The 24,784-nt window shown below is 35.6% G+C and overlaps 5 protein-coding genes across 7 annotated transcripts; 1 reads left to right on the top strand and 4 right to left on the bottom strand.

The window, feature by feature from the left end:
• Window positions 1-11,129: 11,129 nt before the first annotated feature.
• On the bottom strand, window positions 11,130-13,546 carry LOC108000207 (COP9 signalosome complex subunit 8). The gene is made up of 4 exons (XM_017060434.3): window positions 13,315-13,546; window positions 13,092-13,162; window positions 12,036-12,214; window positions 11,130-11,831 (listed from the first exon to the last, which is right to left on the bottom strand). Exons 1-4 carry the CDS (start codon window positions 13,369-13,371, stop codon window positions 11,575-11,577), a joined length of 564 nt encoding a protein of 187 aa, XP_016915923.1. The 5' UTR covers window positions 13,372-13,546; the 3' UTR covers window positions 11,130-11,574.
• Window positions 13,547-13,996: 450 nt separating this feature from the next.
• Window positions 13,997-15,903, top strand: LOC108000206 (ras-related protein rab-6.2). The gene is made up of 4 exons (XM_017060433.3): window positions 13,997-14,146; window positions 14,240-14,448; window positions 14,693-14,937; window positions 15,087-15,903. Exons 2-4 carry the CDS (start codon window positions 14,269-14,271, stop codon window positions 15,283-15,285), a joined length of 624 nt encoding a protein of 207 aa, XP_016915922.1. The 5' UTR covers window positions 13,997-14,146; window positions 14,240-14,268; the 3' UTR covers window positions 15,286-15,903.
• On the bottom strand, window positions 15,510-18,224 carry LOC108000208 (cysteine desulfurase). Of its 3 annotated transcripts, XM_017060435.3 has the most exons (11): window positions 18,093-18,224; window positions 17,793-17,998; window positions 17,595-17,674; window positions 17,407-17,523; window positions 17,165-17,302; window positions 16,885-17,090; window positions 16,680-16,801; window positions 16,443-16,600; window positions 16,082-16,353; window positions 15,923-16,012; window positions 15,510-15,708 (listed from the first exon to the last, which is right to left on the bottom strand). In XM_017060435.3, the coding sequence occupies exons 2-11, from the start codon at window positions 17,890-17,892 to the stop codon at window positions 15,645-15,647; spliced, it is 1,347 nt and encodes a 448-aa protein (XP_016915924.1). In that variant the 5' UTR covers window positions 17,893-17,998; window positions 18,093-18,224; the 3' UTR covers window positions 15,510-15,644. The 3 variants fall into 3 exon arrangements, with proteins under 3 accessions (XP_016915924.1, XP_061939806.1, XP_016915925.1); XM_062083822.1 differs by lacking the exon at window positions 17,793-17,998 and having other exon boundaries at window positions 18,093-18,173; XM_017060436.3 differs by lacking the exons at window positions 17,595-17,674; window positions 17,793-17,998; window positions 18,093-18,224 and having other exon boundaries at window positions 17,412-17,523.
• A 41-nt stretch (window positions 18,225-18,265) lies between these two features.
• Window positions 18,266-21,043, bottom strand: LOC108000186 (uncharacterized). The gene is made up of 6 exons (XM_017060401.3): window positions 20,658-21,043; window positions 20,429-20,598; window positions 20,091-20,339; window positions 19,833-19,993; window positions 19,626-19,715; window positions 18,266-19,564 (listed from the first exon to the last, which is right to left on the bottom strand). Exons 1-6 carry the CDS (start codon window positions 20,816-20,818, stop codon window positions 18,494-18,496), a joined length of 1,902 nt encoding a protein of 633 aa, XP_016915890.1. The 5' UTR covers window positions 20,819-21,043; the 3' UTR covers window positions 18,266-18,493.
• A 332-nt stretch (window positions 21,044-21,375) lies between these two features.
• LOC107995470 (transmembrane protein 45B-like) lies at window positions 21,376-23,010 on the bottom strand. The gene is made up of 2 exons (XM_017053004.3): window positions 22,852-23,010; window positions 21,376-22,695 (listed from the first exon to the last, which is right to left on the bottom strand). The coding sequence occupies exon 2, from the start codon at window positions 22,623-22,625 to the stop codon at window positions 21,864-21,866; it is 762 nt and encodes a 253-aa protein (XP_016908493.1). The 5' UTR covers window positions 22,626-22,695; window positions 22,852-23,010; the 3' UTR covers window positions 21,376-21,863.
• Between the last annotated feature and the right edge of the window lie 1,774 nt (window positions 23,011-24,784).

The raw sequence follows: 24,784 nt of genomic DNA, 5'->3' as shown, positions 1-24,784 counted from the left end.
CTCTTGTTCACGCTGTCCGCAGATAGGCGGGCTAAAAGACCGTGTCCTTCGTTCATGATCAACGGGCAATGCAAAAAAGGAATCGATATACGGTGACTTTCGACATACGATCCGCACTATCTATCGACGGTAGCAGCGAAACTTGGTGGGCTTGTGATTGATAATCGATTTTATATTAATATCGTCCGGAGTGAAAAACGTGCGTTGAAATATGAACTGGACTGACAGTAATCGTGCTATCTAGCCACGTGATCTTGTATATCGAACTGGATGGAAAAAAAAAAAAAAAAGAAACAAAAAATATCGACATAATGTCGTCGCTCGTATCAGAAGAAAAATCACATTTCACCGTGGCTCCACTCCACGATAGGACATTCTCTTCGTAGCGTACGAGATGTAAGATAGAGTCGATAGCGGTCGCGACACAGCACTATATCACAATTTTAACGCTTTTCTATATCGACGAACAACCACGGACGGACGTAAAGTCCGTGTCTCTCGCACGGATCGCAAATCATATTTTCCTCGATCGTTAAGCATGCCGTTAACGCGAGATTTCTTTCTTTCCACCGCCGTTTTACCAACACCGTCCATCCACCGTTAAAATCATTGTCCTAAGTATCCTCTCCTAGGTTTACACCCAGAAGGCGCACGTAAGTTTCTCCTACGCTTCTGAAACGCTCCCATCGCGAGTCCACGATCGGTTCTCTCCTTTTCTCCGGAATTGGGTATCCTCGGCGAATGGTACACGACCTCGCTGTCCTGCGCGTATAGGTCGTTTCACCTGTCGCCTGAAAAGAAACGAAAGAGAGAGGACGATCGCTTCGGGCGACGAAGGAAAGGACGCGCAAACACTAAGATCGAGACCGATATCGGGGATGCGCCTAGTCAAATATTCCTTCGAAAGAAGAAGAATAAGAACCATCTATAAAAAGAAAAAAAGCACGAGAGATCGAAGCGTTTCCCTCTAAGTTTCCTTTCCACGAAACGACTCCTATCTGTCCCTGTTCCCGTTAAAAACGATCCAATAGAAAATGCATCGACAATTCCCTCATCGTAGGGTGAGGGAATTTTCGCTTCTAGAAGTTAAAGCGAACACGGGCTGGCGCGGCAAGTTGGGGCAAGCTGGGGTAAGACCTATTCACCGGTATTTCGATATCGTGTTCGCTGAGGTTGGTTGCGTGGGACTGGGTGGAAGATCGCGGTGATTAATGGCGATTAAACGGAGAAAGAGCGAGAGAGGCACGGTGTACGGCACGAGACCGAGCGTGTACAGAAGAAACGGGCTCTAGGAGCAACAACATCGAGCGTCGCACCCTTGCGTGGCCCGCGAAATCACTCTACGCGGTATGCGTATTGTATGGTAATACCGCCCGTGTACCTACTCCAATATTTATTCCCCGCAGTTATAACGCGCTTTTACTCGAACCGACGCCATCTATCTTATCCGGCGGCCGCCGTCTCTTCTCCTTGATCTATAGATCCTAGGATCCGTCCGCGAGAATCACGTATTGGATCCCAGAAGAATACATATATATATGTATGTATATTATATACACACATATATGTATATATTTTTAGGCTTATTAAGTTACGGAACTGTCCGTCCGGAGATTAACGCGTGGGACGGAGCGGTCGTGATATACGGTTAAAAGCCGCGGCTAAGGCTATCGAATTAAAATAAATTAGAATATTTTAAACGTTGGGAAAGACGAACCTGTTGTTGAGCATCGGCGTGTACATTGCATAATAGAGAAATACGTTCATTTCGTTGAAGGAACGTGCAATCTCGTCTCAAGTACGCGTTAAACCGTAAAGAGAGAAAACACGTTAGAAGTTTATTAACTTTTCCGATGGCTGGTGCGTTCCTAAGAGGCTCTCGCAACGTCTCTCGGAGGCGAAAGGACGCGTTATCATCCATACAAGGTATTCACGGAACACGCGTACGAGGGTGCATCCACGGGTGAATCGTATAATCACGTAATACGAACACGAATCTATATGAATAACCGTACGTAATTATACTCCTCGATAGAGGAATATCGGAGACGCGCTCGTGTGTCCATTTAACCAGGGGTCACGTTGCCTGCATGCACGATCGCTTTTCCGAAACAAGGAGGAACAAAGAGGACCTCGGCGAAAGTCGGTTACGAGAAACAGGTGAACGAATTTATCCGGTGGATAAAGACGATCCGATGCGTAAATACGTCGAATATTTATCCTCCTTGAGGCGAGGAGGATAACGAAACCGAGTTCGTGTTCGATGACCCAATCGCGCATCTGTCCGCGAGGCTAGATCCTGTTGGCCCGTTCTTTTACAGGAACGAACGAATCGACGACTGCATCTCGATCGCAGGTGTAAGAGAGACAGAGAGGCACGGAGAGACGGAGGTGAAAAAAAATAGCAGAGACAGAGGGAACGGAGAGAGGCGGAGACGGAGCGAGACGGAGGAGTGAAAAGACAACGAGAGATCAGCAAGGAGAGGAGAGTAGTAAGAGCTGAGAGGCGAGAGGCGAGAGGATGGAGGACAGGAGGTGAAGGGCCAGGAGGGGAGTGGGTGAGCCGACCTCTGACCCGATGAGGGGCGACGGGGACCTTGCGGCAACCGTGCCGTGCCGGCATAGCTGAGGCATAGCTCGGGCATAGGCATAGACATAGGCTTAGCGCGGCATAAACTAGCGTGCTCGCTGCGACTCGCCCGCCTTTCACTTCGAAGACGAAGGCGAACGTATATAGACAGGACCCGCCGTGGGGAGTGCCTCGTGCTATTATCATATTATAGCCAATTCACCGATGCCGTGCGGCGGCGGCAGCGACGACGACGACGACGACGCCGGCGTCGTTGTCAATCCTGACCAAGGCTCAAAATCGCGCCCAAACTCCTCTCGGCCGGCTGTTGATCACGCGATCAATTATGTAAACAGCCAACCGAGAGTTAAACACCCGAGGGAGATTAAAAAGAGCATCGATTGCCACATAAAGAAACCGATGGGTTTTAAATTCTTAGAAAAAAGATATACACGTCGTGGGAAATGAACGCTCGATTCGAAATTTTCCACGGAGGCGAGCGATAATTTAACAGGGGGCGAGGAAAAGAAGAAGAAGAACACCCGAACGACTTTCGTCGAAGAGTAGGGAAGATCGACACGCTTCAACCGGTCGATTATGCGCGCTAATCGCGACGTTACTCGCGCGAGGGCTCGGCGATAGTGCGATACGGAGGTCGTACCGGTGCAGCGCGCGCGTTCGACCCCGGTACTTACCGGTACTACTCATGACGAGGACACGAACGGCCGCGCGATGATAGTACAGAGAGTACCGCACGGTGTCGAACGGCTGAGCCGATCAGCCGTGGCTCCCAGGACCAGAACGGGACAGAGATCGTGGAATGGAAAGAGAGAGGCGAGGACAGAGAGTACCGGTGAGAGTGCACGGCCGTAACGTACGGTACGATACGGTCGTGCCGGCATGCCCGTAGGTCGACCCGCAACGCGACGTGTAATTATCATCTCCCAAGGGCCTATCCCACGCTATCCAACTTAAGTGGGACACAAACGATTGCTGCGTGAACGATTAGAGAGAGAGGGATGCAGGGATATCGGGGGTAAAAGGGGCGTAGAATTAGCCTCTAATAAGGGAAAATTTTACGTACGGTTGCAAGAAAAGAGAATCCCGCGTTCGGTGTCCCGCGAGGGGATATGCGATATAAAGGAGAAGAAGAAGAAGGAGAGAGAGAGAGAAAATTGGTATTTTTAAGTTAATTTCAGCGCAACGTTGAAAACTAATTCGCTCTATAGGATTATGAGAGTTCGTGAGATGGAGAGAAATAGTTTTATCTAGATTAAGAAGAATTCGCTGCTTTCGCGACTTAACGACGTCCTTGCTTTCAGCCGCGCGATGCCCATCCCGTTAAAAGCTTAATTAACCGATTAGATTCCAGATAAACGGCAAGTCAAACCGCGAAGCTCAGTCACGATGCGAATCCGCGATTTCAGATGCGATGCACGAGAACACCCGGAAACATCGGTTTAAACGAGGACGGTGAAAAAAAGAATCGAATTTAGCGACCAACCATCCACGGCTGTTCGATATTTTAGGCACGATTAATTACATTATTATAATATAAGACATGTTATCATCATTGGCCAATAACTGCCTCAGAGGTTATGTCATACTTTTAAATCGTGCCTATAGTTAATACCTGTACCGGCACCGCATCTGGATTCAAATTATTTTCTGCTTTCGATAATAACCGATACGCCAAGACTCGATTGCAAAACCGCAATGTAACCCACGTTGCGTTGCCTAAAAACTTTAGTTGGAATATCTATCCGTGATGCAACAGCAACGCTACGTGCCTATTTATTTTCTTCGGTGAAAAGTAACACGCGAGCGAAACCGAACAATAAGATCGTTTAAAGAATCGAGCGCAACAACGGAGGGCGGATCGAAGCACCGGCGAACAATGTGTTAGCATTCACCATTTAACGGTTCTCAGAACAGCGTCATCGATGGGAGTTTCCAAGTCTCTCGAACCCTTTAAATTTACGTAAGTGTACCGATGATAGGCCGACGATATCCGTGGTCAGCCGTGAAATCGATCATGGATGATCGGTGGAAAAGAAAGAAACCTCAACGCCCACACACGCGACACGGTAATGACACTGAACGTCGCACGAGCTATCCGTAAACTGCTCGTCCCACCTAACATTTCCATACAAGTTTCGCGAAAGGACGAAGGAAAAGGACGAGACTACCATCGCCCGAGGAGCGAAACCTCGCCACTTGTTGATCAGGGAGAAAAATCCGCGAGAAGAACTCCGATCGGAGTGGATGATCGCCACGAGTTACAAAACCGCACGGTCGACGTTCTGCCTTTCGTGAAAGTCTTTCGAGCTCGCGTTTGACACGAATATCGTGTCTAATTACAAGCATGTTGGTTCGGGACGATTGTTAAAGAACTGTGATACGTTTAGAGCCGACGATCGCGCGGCCACGGTAGGTGGGAACCATCGAGCAGAATCGTGCGCAACGTTGGTGGCCGCCACCCGGCGCAATAGACCCAGGAGTCACCAGATTTCCTAGCGCGCTATTCATTTATAATCTCTATTGTTATTCGCGCTGAAAAAAAATATCTGGTCATTGTTGCTTCTTCGTCATCTTCCGAGATGTATATAATTTTTCTCAATTTTTCAAACGTGGCGAGTTCAAACGTGGATACCGATCGCAGGATAAGTTTCAAAGTTTCGTAAAACTTGGCCACGCGATACGCTCGTTTTTTTTCCGACTCGCGATTCTTAACCGTGTTATAATTATAGAAAAGGCGGAAAACTTCCATCTGTAAAACTGTATAATGTAATAATTATGGGCTATGACTACCGAAATTACGAAGGAGCGAGAGACTTAAATAATTGCATTATTTAAAGATGATACGCGTACGCAGAATCGAAAGCGGATGCATCGAACGAGATCCGTTTCGTTATTTATGTTATCGGTTTACTTTTGTTCATACTCTCGAAGACGGCACGCGATTCGAGAAACAATAGAAACATTCCCGATGACGATAATTAAGCGAAAAAGTTGCTTAAAGACAAAGCTCTATTCGAACGGTGCTCCTCCGCAAGAGTGACGAATTTAGCACGAATGATGACACGTTATGACGTCACGAGTTAACCTAATTAAAGCCGGTTCGATATATCATTCTTCAGCAACGAGTCACAATTACGCTATAAAAATCTTCCCGCTAATGTGGAGGATACCTATTTGGCTCATCCGTTACGGAGGAAAAAGAAGAATGCACCTGATTTAACCTGATTTAATGCTGATAGGTCACCGATTAGAATAACATGAAATCGACAATCCCAAATATACGATAATTGCAGACACTCTGTCCAGCAACTAATGCAATAGCGTTATCTTAATCCATCTGTACAACTTATCTACACGATACACCTGTTGACTTTTGTCGAACGTCATTGACTCGATCTGATAAATAGGAAATTACTATTTGCCCTATCGTTAACAAGCCAAGGGACACATGTGCGGCTTATTCCCCGAAGAAAGAAGAGCTCGGGAATAGCGATTCGTACATCAATATTTCTAAAATATTACAATCGATGATAATTGTTCAACGTTCGATTATCTCACGATCGATGTGTAATTATCGATCGATATGCTTATCTTTATAGCAAACGAACGCCCAAAATAAAAAAAAAAAAATTCGAAAACGAAATCTCGCATGCACCAAAGATGCATCTTTCTTTTCCTCTCTCCTTCTTTCCCTTTCTTCGTCGCTCGAGGAAGCAAAATATCGGAGCATCCCAGAGCGAGAAGGGGTCGACGATGCACGTGGCGCAGCTCGCTATACACCGTAGGCAACTCGCGTCCTTTTTCCCGCAGCGCACGAAAGTTAGAGACAATAGGTACGTGGGCGCAGCATCGCGAACCCTAACCTTAGGTGATCCCATATTCCGTTCGCTGCCTTCTCTCCCGTTCGACGGTCCCCTCTGTCTTTGTTCCCGCCGATTCCTCTCCCTTCTCGCTTCTCTTTCTACGACTCTTGTGTTAGGTCGCGAGCGAGAAGCTATCCTCCTCCTCCTCTCCCCCTCGCCGCCTCATTACGCCTCCTGCCTCACCTGCACCTTCTCAGGTATTTCTCTTTATCTCCGGAGTGGCGAGAGTGCCGCGGTTGCGAAATCCCAGAAGTCTGAGCCCGCCATGCGCGCACGCTGCGCTATGCGGCCGCCTCGTGGCGTGCCACCGATGCAACCGAGGAAGGGGCCTATCGGCTTCCATCGTCGTAACCCTCGAAAAAGCTTCGTATACATACTCGCTTTCCAAACCGCTTTCGGACGATTCCTCTTACTTTTCGCGGAACAGCGAGCGAGCAAGTTACCTTTCCTCCAGCCTTCTTACAGATTTCCGATCGCAGTTACCTTTCTCTCGGCGATGTAACGATACGTTTAATTGCTCGTCATTAAATAGAGGTTGCCACGAGCAGTCTGAACATCAAAAATGAATCGAGCTAATGGCCGGACCAGTCGCAGGAACGAGTTCTACTTGACTCGACTTGCAAGTGTCTAGCCCTACCTCCTATTTCGCAAGTCGAAAGTCCATTTGGAATTGGCAAAATTATTACTTTTTTTTTTCTTCTCTTCTTGGATACGAAATCTTGTGTCGCTAGGCCGGTGGAATAACGGAATAACCGATGAGAATAACGAAGATGAAAGATTCGATGATCGATGAAAAAAAAGATGCAAAAGTACGTACGATTTGATGAGGAACAAGATAGCGAGGATTCCTCTTTTTTTGTTTCTTTCTTTTTTTTTTTGATTTGAAAACTGTAAGAGTTACACATTGTTGCAAATACGAAGAGGATTATCGTGTAGATCGGTAGAGCTTTATCCGCATATTTGTCACGGTACAACGTCACGGCCAATTTCTCTCCGGTAGTCATGAATTCCTAATGCAGGTTAAATTCAGTCGTGTTGCAAGTTTCTCTTTCCCTCCTTCATCCCCGTTACGTAACACTGGCCTGTTATCCGTTTCTGGAACCGCGTGAGACTCCTTATTTAGATATATTTCGTAGGCACGGGTAATTCGATTATCCGTTGATCGACCCGTAATCTAGCGAGCCACGATACAAGGGGTAGCCGGGGCCAACGAATGCGGGCCACGAGAAAGCATTGTTGCGTATTGGATTTCAGGTTGGGAATACTTCGATCGGACATTCCCAGACAAAGGATCTAGAATTGAAAGTTTGAGCGATACAGTCTTGGCGTTCGCGCGCCAAACTATCATTCTGTGTTATTGTTCTTCTAAAATCCATTAAGATTCAAGTTGGTCGGACGCTCCCCAAAATTCGTTTCTCACGAAACCGAGCGCGGACTTGGTTTGAAATGTCACGATTGAGGATTCCGAGATTCTGCGGGGGTGTCTCGATCGAGACGAATCGATGATCCCCCAGCAGGCCGATCACCGTTACGTTCCGCAAGATGCAATTGTGCAAAGGTAACGATCGGTTTTCTTTTCGCGTGGAATGCCGCGGAGAAGGTGCATTCTGAGCGCACCCACCGAGAACGCGGCGCGAATCAACGCGTCGCGCGACGCAACAAGGACAATGATACAGGCCACGATATAGAAATCTATCGAGTACACGAATGATTGCGCGGATTGGTGGTGAGATTGCCATTGCCCGGGCCGTAGAAGAAGGAGCGAGGATGATCGCGATAAAGAAACAATCGAACTGCGTCCCGCCCACGGATCCGCCAACATTCAATTGTGCCTTTTCCCTCTCTTTTCCTTGCCTATTCTCTCTTTCTGCTTTGGACGATAGACACGTTCTCTAGATACTCTGGTCGTAACGGTACAACCCCCGCAGAGAGTGGTTCGACGAACTTATTGTTTCACTCGATTCCAAATGGTTTTCAGTTCGATAACAGGTAGGACTTGTTTTTTCCTGATAAAAGTGTTAATGTGAATTCTCGGGAATTGGTCGAATCGAACATAGAGGAAGAGGAAGAAAATTGGCTTGATAAGCTAGAATCGGATTGAGATTGGGGATTCTTCGAATCACGATTCAGACGCAATCTCTGACTAACTAAATGGTTTGCTATGTTGCACGATTCGGCAACATTAATCAAACTGGATAATCTGGAAATATTGTTATAACAATGATATTTATTCAATATCATTTCACTTTACTTAGGAAATAATCAAAGAGTATGAAAGTGTAAACTTGCTTATAAGACTTGCTTTCTTTCAGATTAGACAATTAAATAAAAAAAAAAAAAGAGAGAGAGAAAAGAAGAAAAGAGAAGACAGAAAGAGATATCTATCATCTTCCTGTTTCAATGACTAATTTAATAGTCACTATACACCCTATTATTCACTGTTCTCTGAATGAAGTATTCAACAACAAATGGCAAAGTTTCCACAGACATTTCACTTACCAATTTTGCACAAAGAAAAACTTTTTCATAATTTAAATATCATTCTATTATCTTTCTTTGTATAAATAAGTTTCCAAACGACCTTGTGCTCGACGAACAAGGGGACGACAGGTGTCGAAACACCCCCTTCTGCTTTTCCATTTGAACGGATCTATCAGTGACTTAACAAGGAACGTCGATAGTTAAACGAAGGGGAACGTTCTTCGTCGGCCTTCTAGTTGTTCTTCATCATTATCATCATCCTCCTCGTCCCTGCCCTCTCACACCGACGGCTCTTCCGCCGCGATGAGACTTTCGAAATCGACTAGTCGCGTTCGATTCGTGCCACTCGCTCGCTGCTCACGGAGCATCGGCGTTTTCCGCGACGTGCAAAGGTCACTGCAACAGGCCGCGGCGCAGCTACGTTCTCGGGAAAGAAGACGCGAGTCACCGGCGCGTACTCTTACGAGGGGAGGTCAGGTAAGGTAACTGGTAACCCGGGTCTTCCCTCTTGCCTCTCACCTTCGCGTTTTATGTTGCAAACTAGTACTCGTCTTTAGTAATACTTGGTGGTACCGAGCGTACAAGCTTCTAGAAATCGTGCAGATACTCGAGGGAGTAGCGTCTGATCATCTGGATCCGGTTAATTTTTTCTTCTAATCAAACTTTGATCTCGTAGAATATCCCTGAAAAGGTTAGTATGTGAGTAAGATATTCAATGTACTGCTTGTACTTTAAATTATAATATTAATTATTCGAATATTGCGAGTAAAAGAAAAAAAAAAAAGAAGAAATGTAACTCATTCACCTATTCCCGAGCAACTGCTTCACCCTTTGTAAGGATAATCCTATCGAAGCAACGAGCTCGTGAAAAGGGAAATAGAATAAAAAAATGAAAAAGATATTGCACGATATCGCGATGCAATCATCGCTCGTTGGAACGATGATGAATCTGCACTATTCGAAGAAATAGTGAATAGAATACACCGTGGCAACGAGTCTCTTATATGTAGCATGAGGTCGACATCGTCATCCTCATCCTAAGATACATTCTAATCATTTTGCAACCCCCCGCTGACCGAACGCCTTTTTCGATACCGATTATTGTGCCGATCGCACGTTCATGATATAAACAACGACTAGGATAGGTTCTTTGACGTGGTACGAACGCGTGGGAACGCCTTCCAGATACGTCGGAGGATTTTCTTTTCATTTCTTCCCACGTTTCAACACGTTGAATTTTCTAAATATTTAGCTTTCAATAGCGTATCAAAATTATTTCAATGGAACTCATATTTTGCGATAAACTCCCGGTATTACTTCAGTTACAACATATCTAATAGAAAATAAAGATCAATCATTACGAAAAGAAAGAAATAATAACAGGGGCACTGTTTTTTTAAGTATCGTACCGATATCTATGGAAATTTACGCGTTGCATGGTACACCATGTAAAATATGAAACTCGCGTATCGTGTAGGATTGGTGATACCGGTGCAACAACTTTCTAGAATAGTAGCGGAGCCAAAAAAGAATAACCGGGCACCAATGACGGTGGGTGCACACACTGGCTACCTGTTGACTAGTGGAAACGATTTCTTTGAGAATATCTAACGTTACGCAATCCTCGTGCGATTGTGCATATTCAACGTTTACAATACGGGACGGTCAGAATCGATTTCATAGAGAATTACTCGGAGGCATGTCGGGGGCCACGAGATACGAGCCAACTGAGCATACCTATCTGTCCGCGATTTTTCTGACCCGCGAGGATTCGATTTGCATGACGCAATGCCCGCGGCAGAATCTCCTTGCGCGGATTTTTCCAACAGCCTCACCGAACACGATACACCCGCTTGCTTTCACGCGCGATTGAAGCTACTCGTTTCGAGATCACCCTTTCCCCTAGCTAGCATTGACTTCATCGCTTTAGGATCCTGCATTGATGTTGCACAATTTAATTTCATATTTAAAAAATTAGATCTTACCAGCATCCTTCTAATGGAGATAATAAAGAAATTAATTTGTTAGAAAAATAAAGATATTATTACTCGAAGATATAAACGAAGCTCGTCTGAGGAAGGGGGGAGAGGAAGGAGAAAGATTGAATCTGAAAAAAAAGAAATTAATAAGTACAAAATGATAAAGGCGAGCAATATTTTACACATTGGGATGCTATATCAGGAAATATACATAAATCGTGTATGTGATTATTATTTTATACAACAGAATAATTTGTTCCAGCTATTTTAATATTAAACTGATTAATCAAAACGTATATATATATATATATTGAATATTAAGTTAAAATCCGCGATTCGGTCCATGTATTTTTTTCTTCTCTTCTGTGGAAAGTGCTTCTTCTAGAAAATGCCAGTTTTCTCGCATATAGCAGGCGGTTATTGATTAATCGAGTTGTTGACTCCATGCTTACAGCGAGCTTCATCGGCGAGTCTTCCGATTGAATGAGCAGGACGCGTAGGTAGTCCGGGGTGTATACTTAGGGAAGGGACACAGGTGTCTCTTTTGAAGCACACTTCCTCCTTTATATAATATGATTACGAGGTAAAACTAAGTTTAAAGTACTGTCGATCGTGTCTTTGTGTTGCGTGAATTTCATCATTGATGATTTTCATTGCTTGTTCAGTTTTCCAAGAAAGACACGAATTGAGTGAGTTTGTACAGCTGATCCTCAGTAAGACACACCTCGTTCACGAGGTTACTCTCTTCTTTTTGAATCTTACAAGGTTGCACCATCGTTCCATCTACGTTCCAACCCCTTTCAATTGCTACACGACGCGCTTCCTCTAATGTTAAGCCTGTCATTGACGCAAATACGGTTAAACTTAATGAAGAATAAGCCTTTGATATTAAGGTGATTGCCCTTTCTCGAACATTATCTGAAAAAACAAACAATAATTGATGCAAGCATCGAAATATATTTTATTTTTTTTATATATAAGATTTCATAGGTATAGTTTTCTTCTTAAAAAAATTGAAAAAGAATTTTTAAAAATTCTTTCTGAAAAAAATAAATAACTTTCAGATAAATACACAAAAAAAATATTATGATTAATTAGAATAGATACTCTGATAATATATACCTTTCAAAGCAGCCATAATATCAGAAACATCTTCGCTCCATTCTGCATTGAGGGCGACATGAACTGCAGGCCAGTCCCTTTGCCACATACGCTGTCCTACCATCCATATTTGACCAAGTTCTGCATTTCCGCTTTTCAGATCCGTTGGAATCCGCTTCCACAAGTATTTGGCATTGCATCTGCGACGGCGATTTTTCGATCAAACAAAGACAGATCGAAACCTCTCTCGTTCAGGTCTTATAAGGAATGAATTTATGTTGTTGAGGTATTGTTAATAGTAAAAAGCCAAGTAAAAAGCAAATTGTTACAAGCTCTGTTAAAGTAAAAATAAAAAACTAAGTTTCTTCGGAAAAATTGAATACAAACATTGAAACATAAAATGCAACGCGTAAATTAATACGTACATAAAAAATATAAATTAAGTTCGATAAATTAGTTAAGTAATATACAATAATTAGTTAAGTAATAAAAAAAAAAAATAAATTTAATTCAATAATTTAATAAATTGTATATAATCGCTTTTACATAATGTTTTTATGTACATTAAAAAGCATTGTTGTAGCTTAACCAATGTACATATTATTCATAAAACTGATCAAATATTTGTAAAATAATTTTAAATAAAATATTAAAATATAAAAAATAATACACGATATAAAGAAACTTTATCGTAGATTAAATTTTATTTTAACAAAAATTGAATTATTATTTTTAAAAAGACCATCATTAAATACAAATAAAAATATACATATAAATACATATAAATAATATTATATAATCATATTTACACAAAACATGATTAAATTTTTGTTTCAATTATTACTTCTTATATTATTAAGAAGAAAAGGTTATGTATATTTCGCAAGTATGGATATATTGTATTATAGATTTATAAATGGCGTCAGTATAATATATAAACAATCATTTTATTATATTAATACGTAAAATGTTTTATATTTATATATAATATATCTTTCAATCAAAAATATTATTTTATTTTTGATCTAATTAAAATAATGAAAAGTATAATGGAAAAAAGAGAAATTATGTACTCACAGATCGTTTTGATAAAGATATACAGCTAATAATTGAGCATAAGTTTGTGATGATGCAACTCCACCAGGCGCCTAAAAAAAGAAAAAAATATTCAATAAATATATAAAAATAATATATAAAAAATATAAAATATAAATATTTGAGAGAAATATTCAATAAAATAATATATAAATGTATAATAGTCGGCATAACCTATATTGAAATCGTTCATGTGATGACTTACCTCTAATTCAGCTTTTTCTAATTCATGAAGAAATTTATTCACTTCACTTAGCACCATGTTGAAAATTCGTTATTTCCACAATGAAAAAAACGATATTGTAACAATTGTATTAAAAATACGCGGCGGCATTGAAATAATTAACGTCAAACAAGAGATCTAAACAGCTGAAGACTAAACACACATTACATTTGCAATTTCTGTATAACTGCGATGTAGATGGCACCACTTTACAAGCAACATTTTTAAAATTGTATTAACCATTTATTTAAAATTAATTTTATTCTAACAAATATATATTTTATGGAATCAAAATAAATAATTATAGATCACTTTTATTTTGGAATTATTAAAAAAAATAATCCTATTATGAAATATATATAAATTTATAAAATAAAAAATTATTTTTAAATCTTATTCAAAAATTAAAAATCACGTGATCATATTTAATAAGATTTTTCAATAAATACGTTGATTTGATATATTTATCATTGTAAATTAAAATCTCGTTAATTATTAGTTAATCATGATAATAATAATCATATCTTATTTGAACAGCATAGTAGTAAATATAAATATTATATTTATTGCAGCATAATTAAAAAACATCCAATAGAAAAGTTTTATATTATACAAAATTCTTATTTAAAATTCACTTTAAATTTAATATAGATTACAATTATTCGATATTTTATTTATGAATTCATTAAAATTTCTATTGCACCGTAACAATGTGAATAGATAGTCTATAATAGTAGTGATTTATGGTCCGTTACTGATATAATATTTCTGTTGTCACGACTGTCATCGCACTCATGTTAGTGAATGTATACATGTAAATATCCATTGAATGAAATTTTAGCATTATTGAAAAAAATGCAAGCAATAATGATTTGTTATTATTAATGCAATTGTTTTTATATTTTAGCACAACCGGCAAAGTGACATAAGCCTAACATGGCTACCGTTAAAGTAACCGAGCAAAAAGTTATTTTATGCGGAGAATACGGTGTTGGAAAGACTTCTATATTTAGACGTTTTGCGAACAATACTTTTATAGCAAGCAACGATCGAAAATCGACATTGGGTCTCGATAATATCGATAAAGAATATGTAGTTGAAGACAGACGAATACGAGTAATATGTTCATATATACGTATATACATATACATATCTATATATATATATATATATATTCACAATTCTTGAAACCGAATTAAATACGAAATTAATCTCATTTTTCCATAGATGTATTTTTATAAATAAGTCATATGGTACCTAAAAGATTGATGTACATTAAAACTTATATTTATTTTAAATGTATAATGTATTCATATTCAAATTTAATTAAGTAAATATTTTATTTTATCATATGTTTCAGTTGCAATTATGGGATACAGGTGGTATGGAAAGAGTTGCATCAGTAACATCAAGCTATTATAAATTTGCAGAAGCTGCTATATTAGTTTTTGCATTAGATAATTCAACATCATTTCATCTTTTATCTCAACATTTGCTTGATATTGTTACATATGCTGAAAATGCAAAAATATTTCTCTGTGGAAATAAGAGTGATTTAGAAAGTTCATCTCCACAAGTAACAGATGCAGAAATGGAACAATTTTGGTGAGTTTAATCAGAATAAAAATTGTATTAACATAGTATATATAATCTGTACAATGTAATATATACAATACAATGTAATATATGTAATAAAAGAAAATAATGTAATGTAATATAAATAATATATATTATCATTAATGTATTCATTACAGTGAACAATGCCATAATTTAATTTCTGGTATATATAAAACATCCTGTAAGACTGGAGAAGGAATACATGAAATGTTTGAAGATATAGCACAACATTTAGTAGAAGCTAACAGATCACGAATGGAATTGCATGAAATGGACAAAGATAGGTTTAAAATTTCATACATTGATGAAGCTGCTGATCCATCATGTTTATGCTAAATAATGAATATTGGCAAATATATGCTCCTGATGCAACATTTTTATAATAACTTAACACATTGCAATATTTTATTGCAGAGTGTAAAATATCTTTTTGTATCGAATAATGATAATAGTAAGCTTTTCTATATAGAAAAGCACCATTAAATAAAAAATGGGAAAAAAGGGGGAATATCAATAAAATTTATATACAATTGAAGTTATTTTAAAAATCACAAAATAAAAAATTTTAAATAAACATTTATTACACATTCATAAGTTTTATTTAATTAGTTTTGTTTAACTTATTTATATGATTTATATATTTAATTCATACTATCTACATATTAGATAGTTGAAAGTATGTAATAAAAGAGTCACTAATGTTGAGTCCATTTAATAGATTTCAAATCAATTCCCTCTTCGACCATTTCCCATAATGGACTGTGAAAAATAAGCAATTTAAATATATATTACTACTTATGTATTATAATTAATATTTAAGACTATATAATCTTAATTATAAAAAACGTCCAATAATAAATTTATCAGTTTCTCATGATATCGCGCTTTTCATATTCATAAAATTAGAATAATACATATGTGATTTTCGTACCAAATAAATATATTATAATTAAATAAGAGTTTATTTACCTACCTCATTTCTCTAAGTTTTTTAACATGTCGAATCGTATTTTCTGCGGTATAATCAATCTCTTCGATTGTTGTAAAACGACCAATACCGAATCTATATAAATAAAAAATAATTAGAAAATAATTATTTTGTTTTAATATATTATCATATCATGTAATTTACCTAATACTGGAATGTGCCAAATCTTCTGATGTTCCAATTGCTCTTAAAACATAACTAGGTTCTAAACTTGCGCTAGTACATGCGGAACCACTACTCAAAGCAATATTTTTCAAGCCCATTAATAGAGATTCTCCTTCTATGTATGCAAAAGATAAATTCACACATCCAGGATACCAAGCTCGTTTATCTCCATTACGTGTAACATGTGATAAATTTGACATAATTTTTTCGATTAATCGGTTCGAAAGCATTGTAATATATTTGTGATCATACTAGAGAAAAAAAAAAAAAATAAAATTAACATATTAAAATTGGTATATGATAAAATATATGTGTTTATAATTATTAATATTAATATTACCTCCATTTCTGTTTGTGCTATATGACAAGCTGCTCCTAGACCTACTGCTAAAGGTGTTGGAACAGTGCCACTTCTCATACCTCTTTCTTGGCCACCACCACTTTGAATTGCTTCTACACGTACTCTGGGTCTTCTTCTTACATATAAAGCTCCAACTCCTAAAAAATTCCATATACTATAATATAAAAATATTCCAATAATTTAAAAAAATATAACAAAAATATATTTTAAGTATACCTTTTGGACCATATAATTTATGACCACTGATAGACAACAAGTCAATATTCATTTTATTAACATCAATTGGAATTTTTCCTATTGCTTGAGCTGCATCTGTGTGGAAAAACACTTTTTTTTTTCTATAAATTAATAGATAAATTATAAAATTAATAAAATTTATGATTGTATTGAATCTGAATTCATAATATATATTTTTCCTTACCTACAAATAGCACCAATTTCTGTAATTGGTTGTTGTACACCAATCTCATTGTTCACCATCATCACAGAAACTAAAGAGGTAGTTGGTTTAATTGCATCTTCTAATTCGTCAAGATTAATAAGACCATTTGGATTTACTGGAATATAAGTTACATCAAATCCTTCTGCTTGCAATGCTCTACAGGAATCTAATACACATTTGTGTTCCTATATTAATAAAATTATATATAAAAATAAATTCGTAACAATGTATTGTTAATAATCCAATATTATTAACATACTATTTGAGTCGTCACAATATGATTTTTTTTTTCTTTGTAGAACCTTGCAACACCTTTAATAGCTATATTATTAGATTCTGTGGCTCCAGATGTAAATATAATTTCCTTGGCGTCTGCTTCTATTATACTTGCTATTTGCTTTTAAAAATGAAATATTTGATTATAATTTTGTTAAATAATTATTTTTTTCAAAGTAATTTTGAAAATAATTTAATTAAATTTAAATTATATATGATATTAACTTTACGTGCAAGTTCAATAGCTGCTTCTGACTCCCATCCATACACATGAGTTCTAGAATGTGGATTTCCAAAATATGTTGTAAAATATGGCATCATTTTATCTAATACTCTTGGATCCTATATAAAGATTAAAAAAGATTTTAATTTCAATCCTAATAATTATATTATAATTTATCAGATCTATTTACTATAGGTGTAGTTGCTTGAGCATCCAAATAAAGTGGCTTGCTTTCTGCAGATCCCCTTTTATATTCATCTGAGAAAATAGCTGAAATAAAAACATATATCAATGCACCAGAATTAATAAAAAAATATTATTAATATACTAACACAAACATAATAAATATAATAAACATATACATAATTGTATAAAATAGTATTCTTACATTCATTCTCTACTTCTGATAAATCCTGATTAAAATAAACTACACAACATTTCTTGACACGATGTAAAGAATATAATAAATTTCTTGATGGTCGAAACATAATTATTCTTATAACAACACAAGTTTATTTCATTTGTCACGATATAACATGTTCTAACCTTAGATAACGTAATTGTTATAAAGTACAATTTTGTTTCAAATATTACCTATATGAATATAGATATATAAAAATTATATTTGCCACTCACAAATGTTTATTTAATTAATGTCTTTTGATAAACTTCATAATTTATTACTTACGAATATTACGTTGGGAAATATACATTTATTCCCAGCGAATACTACACAAAATGATGCAATATATGTGTCTATTATTTTTTATATATATAGATACAATATATCTTCGTACTATTTAAAATAAAATTATTATATCTAGGAAGAAAAAGGAAAGGGTAAACGAATGAGAACAAATATTAAAAAAAACATTAATTTATTAAGTACAATAAATGTAAAAAATAATCGCACTGATTTGAATATTTCTATAATTAAAAAAAATAATTTAATATGCACATATGTAAGTATTGCGCAAGTAATAAACGTAAGAATAAAAGTCACATTTAAATATATTTATGCATATAGACAATATAATATAAAGAGACAAAAATAATAATAATCTTGAAATACTGATTAATGTAGCAAATCTATTGACGATCTTTTGATAAATTTAACGAATCGCCAATATCACCACTTTGTGACTGTTGTTGCTTTTTATGAATTGTAGTCATGTCCAACATTCCACTAAATTCAGATTTAGAAATTGAGAGATCTTCTGTTCCTTGATACTCATTCGATCGATTGAGCTTTACGTTATCATTTTGTATGTCCATTTTTTTACGATCAGTCGAGTAATCTTCTGGAGTTGCAGAAAAATTTCTACAAGATTCTGAAGATCCAGAACTTACTTTAAATGGCGATTGAATAGAATCAACTATACTGAAATCGTTTGATTTACGTTCGTTCGATTCAATATCTCTTGCAGGAGAAATTTTTCCGATTGGACCAAATAAATTCGCAATATTACGCATATATGCAGACGGCGATGGTGATGATGTTCTCGCAAAATCTGGAATAGGAAATCCAGAGAGTTTTGCTAAATCTGCTGTGGAAAAATTAGCTAATTTTGATAAATCTGAAAACTTAGAAATTTGTTGCGTTATATCAGCTAAAGGGAAATCAGATGTGGACGATCGCGTTTTATTGATACTTGTATCAGTTCCAAGAGCATTGGATATTTTCGAAAAATCAGTGGGTGCAAAATCATAATCACATTTAGCATTTTTTACAGAAACTGTGAGTTCTCCAGATTGAAAACTGGGCATTACTTCTGATGATGATATATGTTGTTTAGACGAAGCGTTTCCATCCTTTAATTGCGTAATAGATGCGGAATCCGTACTTATAATATCCTTTTTAATATTATCTCTAGAAGTAGATGGTTGCATCACAAAAGATTTTGATGTAGGTGTAATTATAGCACCATCAGGTTTAAAGTTCACAGGTGTTAGGAAGACAGCTGCATTATTAGGTGCAAGACTAACTCCTGGTGGAACTGAAGGGACAAGTGATTCTGAAACTGGTACCAGAGGAAATTTCATAGTCAAAAATTCCGGTGAAGTTCCATCTTCAGAACCGGGACAAATCATTTCTCTAATTATATCCCAGTACGAACCGTTCGATCTATTACGACCTGGTAACTTGGATGCTAAAGAACACTAAAAATATTGAGATATTTTAATATTAATATTACTTTTATCTCATTTTTTATAAACTTACCCTTAAACGTTCAAGATAAGTCGTATTATTATTAAAATTGGCAGTAAAATCAATACCTCCTTCACTTTTATAATACTCTATGCATCTTCTCTGAAAGCAAAAATATAAAAAATATTTTAAATATAAAAAAAATATATATATATATAAAATATTAAAGAGATTTTGCTTTTATTAAATTATTAATTATATATAGAATAATGAATTTACAATTTCTTCTAATGTATCTTGAGAAAGAAAGTGCTCTTGAGATAATGTATAACTCAAAAGCATTGGTCTTGGATATTCATGAGGCCGATTTTCAGGAGGCGGTAGAGACCAAAAAACATTAAAATTTGATTCATAACAACTGCCATCCGTATTATAAGGTGCTAAAATTAATATTTTCTTTGAATTGATAATGATGATTAATTATAAAATTCTATATAATAAATCCTGTTTTATATATATATATTAAAAAAAACATACAGCATATTAAACCCACACATGGTGTGTAACCATTATCACTAGGTCCTTTCATCTTAATTTGATAATCTAATTGTGAATCAACATCCCTAAGAGAAGGAGAAGCATGAGATCTAGGATGAGAATGATACCATCCAACTAAAGTCACATGTTTCCATTCCATTGCTCTTGCAATTTCAGATTCAACTGCAGCTGCAGCTGATTTATCTTTGCCGGAATAACGACATGGAAATGCAGTTGTTATAGATAAATCTATTATTTAAAAAAAAATAATTTTTAATAATTAAAATTTTATACAATATAATAAATTCTATTGAACATTATTACTAAAACATACTTACTATGTGAATTAATATCCCAGTGACCACCTAAATAGCCACAAACTTCTTTATCTGTTAAATGACAATGTAAATCTACCAATAATGCTGCAGTAGTTGTAATAGTAACTAAAAATGGTTGTATTTTTCCAAGTGTACTGAAAGATGTAAGCTCCACCATTGTGCTCATATCCCTGAAAAATAAATAATAATCAGTAATCATATAAGCAACTTTCTTGTATTAAACTCTTACATGGCATGGCTTCTTATTCCAAGATTAGCATGTTTTACTGGAACTCTCACTACTTGTATTGGAGGACTTGTTTGAATCTTTTCAGGACTTTCCTCCATAGGTTCTACAATTGTTGCTGTCTCCATTTCTTTCTCTTTATTTTTCAAAAAGTAAAATAGCATCAGGCCATTATTATTGACTATAAACTGCACTACATTGCAGACTCATATATATCACACATAGATAAAAATTAATTAAGTAATGAAAGAAATCTTTTAAATAGTCCATTATTGTTATTATATTACATGTTATATTATTGAAAACCTAACCAAGATTTGAATTTATTGTTATTATTGATAAAAAGATAACATATAGTTATAATTCGGATATAACTAGTTTGGATAGAACTAACAAAAGTAAATCTAGGTTATTAATAGAGACATATATCGTATCAATGTTGGTATTACAATGAATTTCAAATCAATGTCTAATAATTTTATATTTTAATCGTAATTAATATTGTTTATATATAATATATATAATAATATATAATATAATATACCTGAGTAAAGTAATAATTAATAATTAATAATTAATTTTAATTAATTTTCAAATTTTTCAGTTATTCTTTATATAATAAAATATGAATTTTATATTATTTATTCTTTAGATAAAAAATGAATTTATCTAAAGAATATATGAAAGGAAAATTTTCTATTTACATAATAAATTACAATAATTTATGGATTATAAAATTTAATAAAAAAAAATATATTTACAATGTACAATTATACGATATTTTTAATTATACATATAATATAATAAAATAGATTTGGGAAGAATAAAAAACATATTACAAAAGATGAAATTACGCGTCCTTCTATTAATAAATAAGTGAGCAATAATAATAAGGCACCTCTTAATTCCTAATGAGTATTTTACCTACAACTTGAGGATATTACAAAATTGTTTATGTTATACATATTTATTGTATAAATATAGTTAAAAATAGAGTTATTCGTTGTATTATAAAATGAAGTTATTAAATATTAAGTAAAAAAATATTAACATTGTGTGTAAAAATTATAATTGATTTATGTTTTGATTTTTTGACTCTACAGTACCAATGATCTACTACTTTAAAAATATTATTTTTGTGCATATTATAAAAATTTCATATTGGCACAAAGTTTTTATATATTGCTTATATATGTCCACTCAAATAATTTACATTCTCTGGTCTGGTTCTTGACAATAATCATAAATAGGTATCTCTGGTGGTTCTTCCATCATGAGTTTGGGAGCACAACTTCTTGTTGCAGCTACTACACATAATGTTACAGCCGAAGCAGCAGCTACATGCCAAGAAAATATCAATGCAATACCTTCTGGTAACATTGGCATTGTATGGTATACCCTTACTACATGCGCTATCCAACCACCATGAAGTAATGTTGTACAGGCTCTTAAAAGTTTCAATTCAGGCCACACAAGTTCTAATGTAATAGCCAAAGATGTTGTCCATACTATAAGGGCTAAAATTTTATCAACTAATGCATTGTTTCCAACACTTCCCAATAAGAATAAAAATCCTTCTATGAAAAAACTTTGAGCAAGTGCCAATTTAACTAATCCTTCGCTTACATTATGGGGAAAATAAAAGTTTAAAACATCAACCAGACCAGAAAATGCAAAAAATAAATAGATTGTTGCAAGCACAACTTTTGGTGAAACAGTTCCAACTTGTTGCAGACCACCGGTTAATGTACCAGCTAATCCTACGGCGGTTGCTATTAGCTTCAAGCTTCCTTCTATAGGATGTCTATTTATAAGTCTTTCGCATTTTTCTATAAATCTTAATCCCTTTGTTGCATGTGGATCATCCCTTGGTCTTAAAGATACCCAATACTTAGCGTATTCGTAACACCATTTTAAACCAAAGGCATAAAATATAAAACCGGTAAGAATACAAGGCAAATAGCTATCCATGAGATATATATAAAATTGACTTTCTATTTTCGGATAATAATTTGTAAATTACATAAAATTCGTATGGATCCTGAAAAAACAGAATGTATATTAATAAATTAGAAAAGTTTGTAATTTAAACATTTTTTGTTATATACTATAATGTATAACCTATAAATAAATAATTTGAAAAGAAAAATAATAAACATATATTTCAAATAATAAGTTTTTATCTCTAATTACTTACTTTATTTCTAATTGTTTACTTCTAATTCAATGTACGTTGTATCTTGAATGTTTTTTAGAATAAAAGATAGTCACATATACCGATATATATGTATAAAATAGACTTGTAAATCGTTCATCGACAAGTGAAATAAGGTTATAAGAGAGAAGAGCAAGTATAGATAAGGAAAGCAAATAATGAGAGAAGGACAGAGATAAAATAACAAAATAATTAAACATTAACGCCATCTGTTGAGTTCCAGAAATGCTTTTTAATAAATGAATAAGGTAAAAAATTGTAAGTAGCGCCATCTCTCGAATACCAAAGACATTATTCCACAAATACTCGATAGATGGCGTTGATGCTAAATTCTGCTTTATTCTACTTTATCTTGGCCGGATAAATGTCTATAGTACTCAAGAGATGGCGTTGATGCTTAATTCTGCTTTATTCTACTTTATGCAGCCTTGATAAATGTCTATAGCAATCAAGAGATGGTGTTAAGAGTTAATTCTTATTTTATGTCTATCTTTCTTTTTCTATTTGCTCTCCTTATCTATATGTGTTTCATTTGCGGCACTCTGAAGATGGCGCTGATTTCATAATTTTTATTCTATCTCTATCCTTCTCCCACTTATTTGCTCCTTTTACTTATACTTTCATAAAACTTCTTAATAGATTGATTCGATATCTTATTAACTTTAGTGTATTTTTTTTGCTTAACCTCTTGATTAAAAATCTTAACATTTAAATATATATTTTTTTATATCGATATCACATTACATATTTCTTAAATATATATATATAAATAAATAAATATCTTTATACTTTTATAAAGATATTGTAGAAAGTATTTACATTATTATAATATATAAAATATTACATTAATTATAGCTCGTAAATATACATATTTAGCGTTTATTTTTTAATGAAACTACAATTGTTCTGCTCATCGATTTTCCAAATTTTACAAAATTTTTATTTTGTAGAAATTTCGAGAATACCCTGCTATATCGGGGACGCGCGTAAAATTAATAACGTTTCGTGCAATTTTTTCAAGCATATTTGTTTCCTAAGTCCCTCTCTCGATCGATACATGATTGCAGAGAATATCGATACGCTTTTCGAAATTCAAAGCCCGTTTGCTGATGGTATTGCCATGACTTGGGAAAGGGCTTTCATGTACGTTTCAATTATCGTTATGTAAATTGACTCAGTTTTGTGATGTGTGTTCTGCATAGGATGAGCATGAACGCGTCCAAGCCTTCAGGGATGCGTGTGCAGGAGATTCCAATCGGATAATATCAAGATTTCTCGATTTTCAAATTTTTTATAGAGAAATGAAAAGAATGATGTGTAATGATGCGTAACGAAGGGAACGTTACAGAAAAAAAGGTTTCGTAAAATCATTAATTAATCGTAACGGATAAAAATAGCGTAAATCGAAATGTTAATGAGCAATTTCAAGCAATGTGGTTAATGCTCATACACATATATATATATATGTATATTCATATATATATACACAACCTATTTTCGGGATTTTCTCGAAAAGGATAAATCCAAGGCGGATTATCGCAAGTGGTCGTGTCGCATCTGTCATATACAACGCGTTATTATTCCATTTCTATACGTGTCTTGCTGTTTCTCCCTTTCCCATTGCCGGGATCATGCTCTATCGATCCGAATCTCGTCGTGTAATCTCGCAATCGGATTATCTCCTCGAACTATGAACGAAATCGAATCACCGGATGCATCGGCGGATAAATACATCGTTGGCCCGATGAAATACATCTTTCTTAATACGAGCGAAACGAGGTAACAAGGAAGCGGAGGGAAGGGAACGGATACGGATAGAGAGAGAGAGAGAGAGAGGGAGAGAGCGCAGAGAGAAAACGATCAACGTTCCCCTCTTAACCGTATCGACGATATCTTTAACGAGAGACGAGAGACA

Source organism: Apis cerana, linkage group LG13 (genome assembly GCF_029169275.1).
Source record: "Apis cerana isolate GH-2021 linkage group LG13, AcerK_1.0, whole genome shotgun sequence".
In the NCBI taxonomy this organism is placed as follows: domain Eukaryota; kingdom Metazoa; phylum Arthropoda; class Insecta; order Hymenoptera; family Apidae; genus Apis; species Apis cerana.
This window is presented reverse-complemented; position numbering and strand designations above follow the sequence as displayed.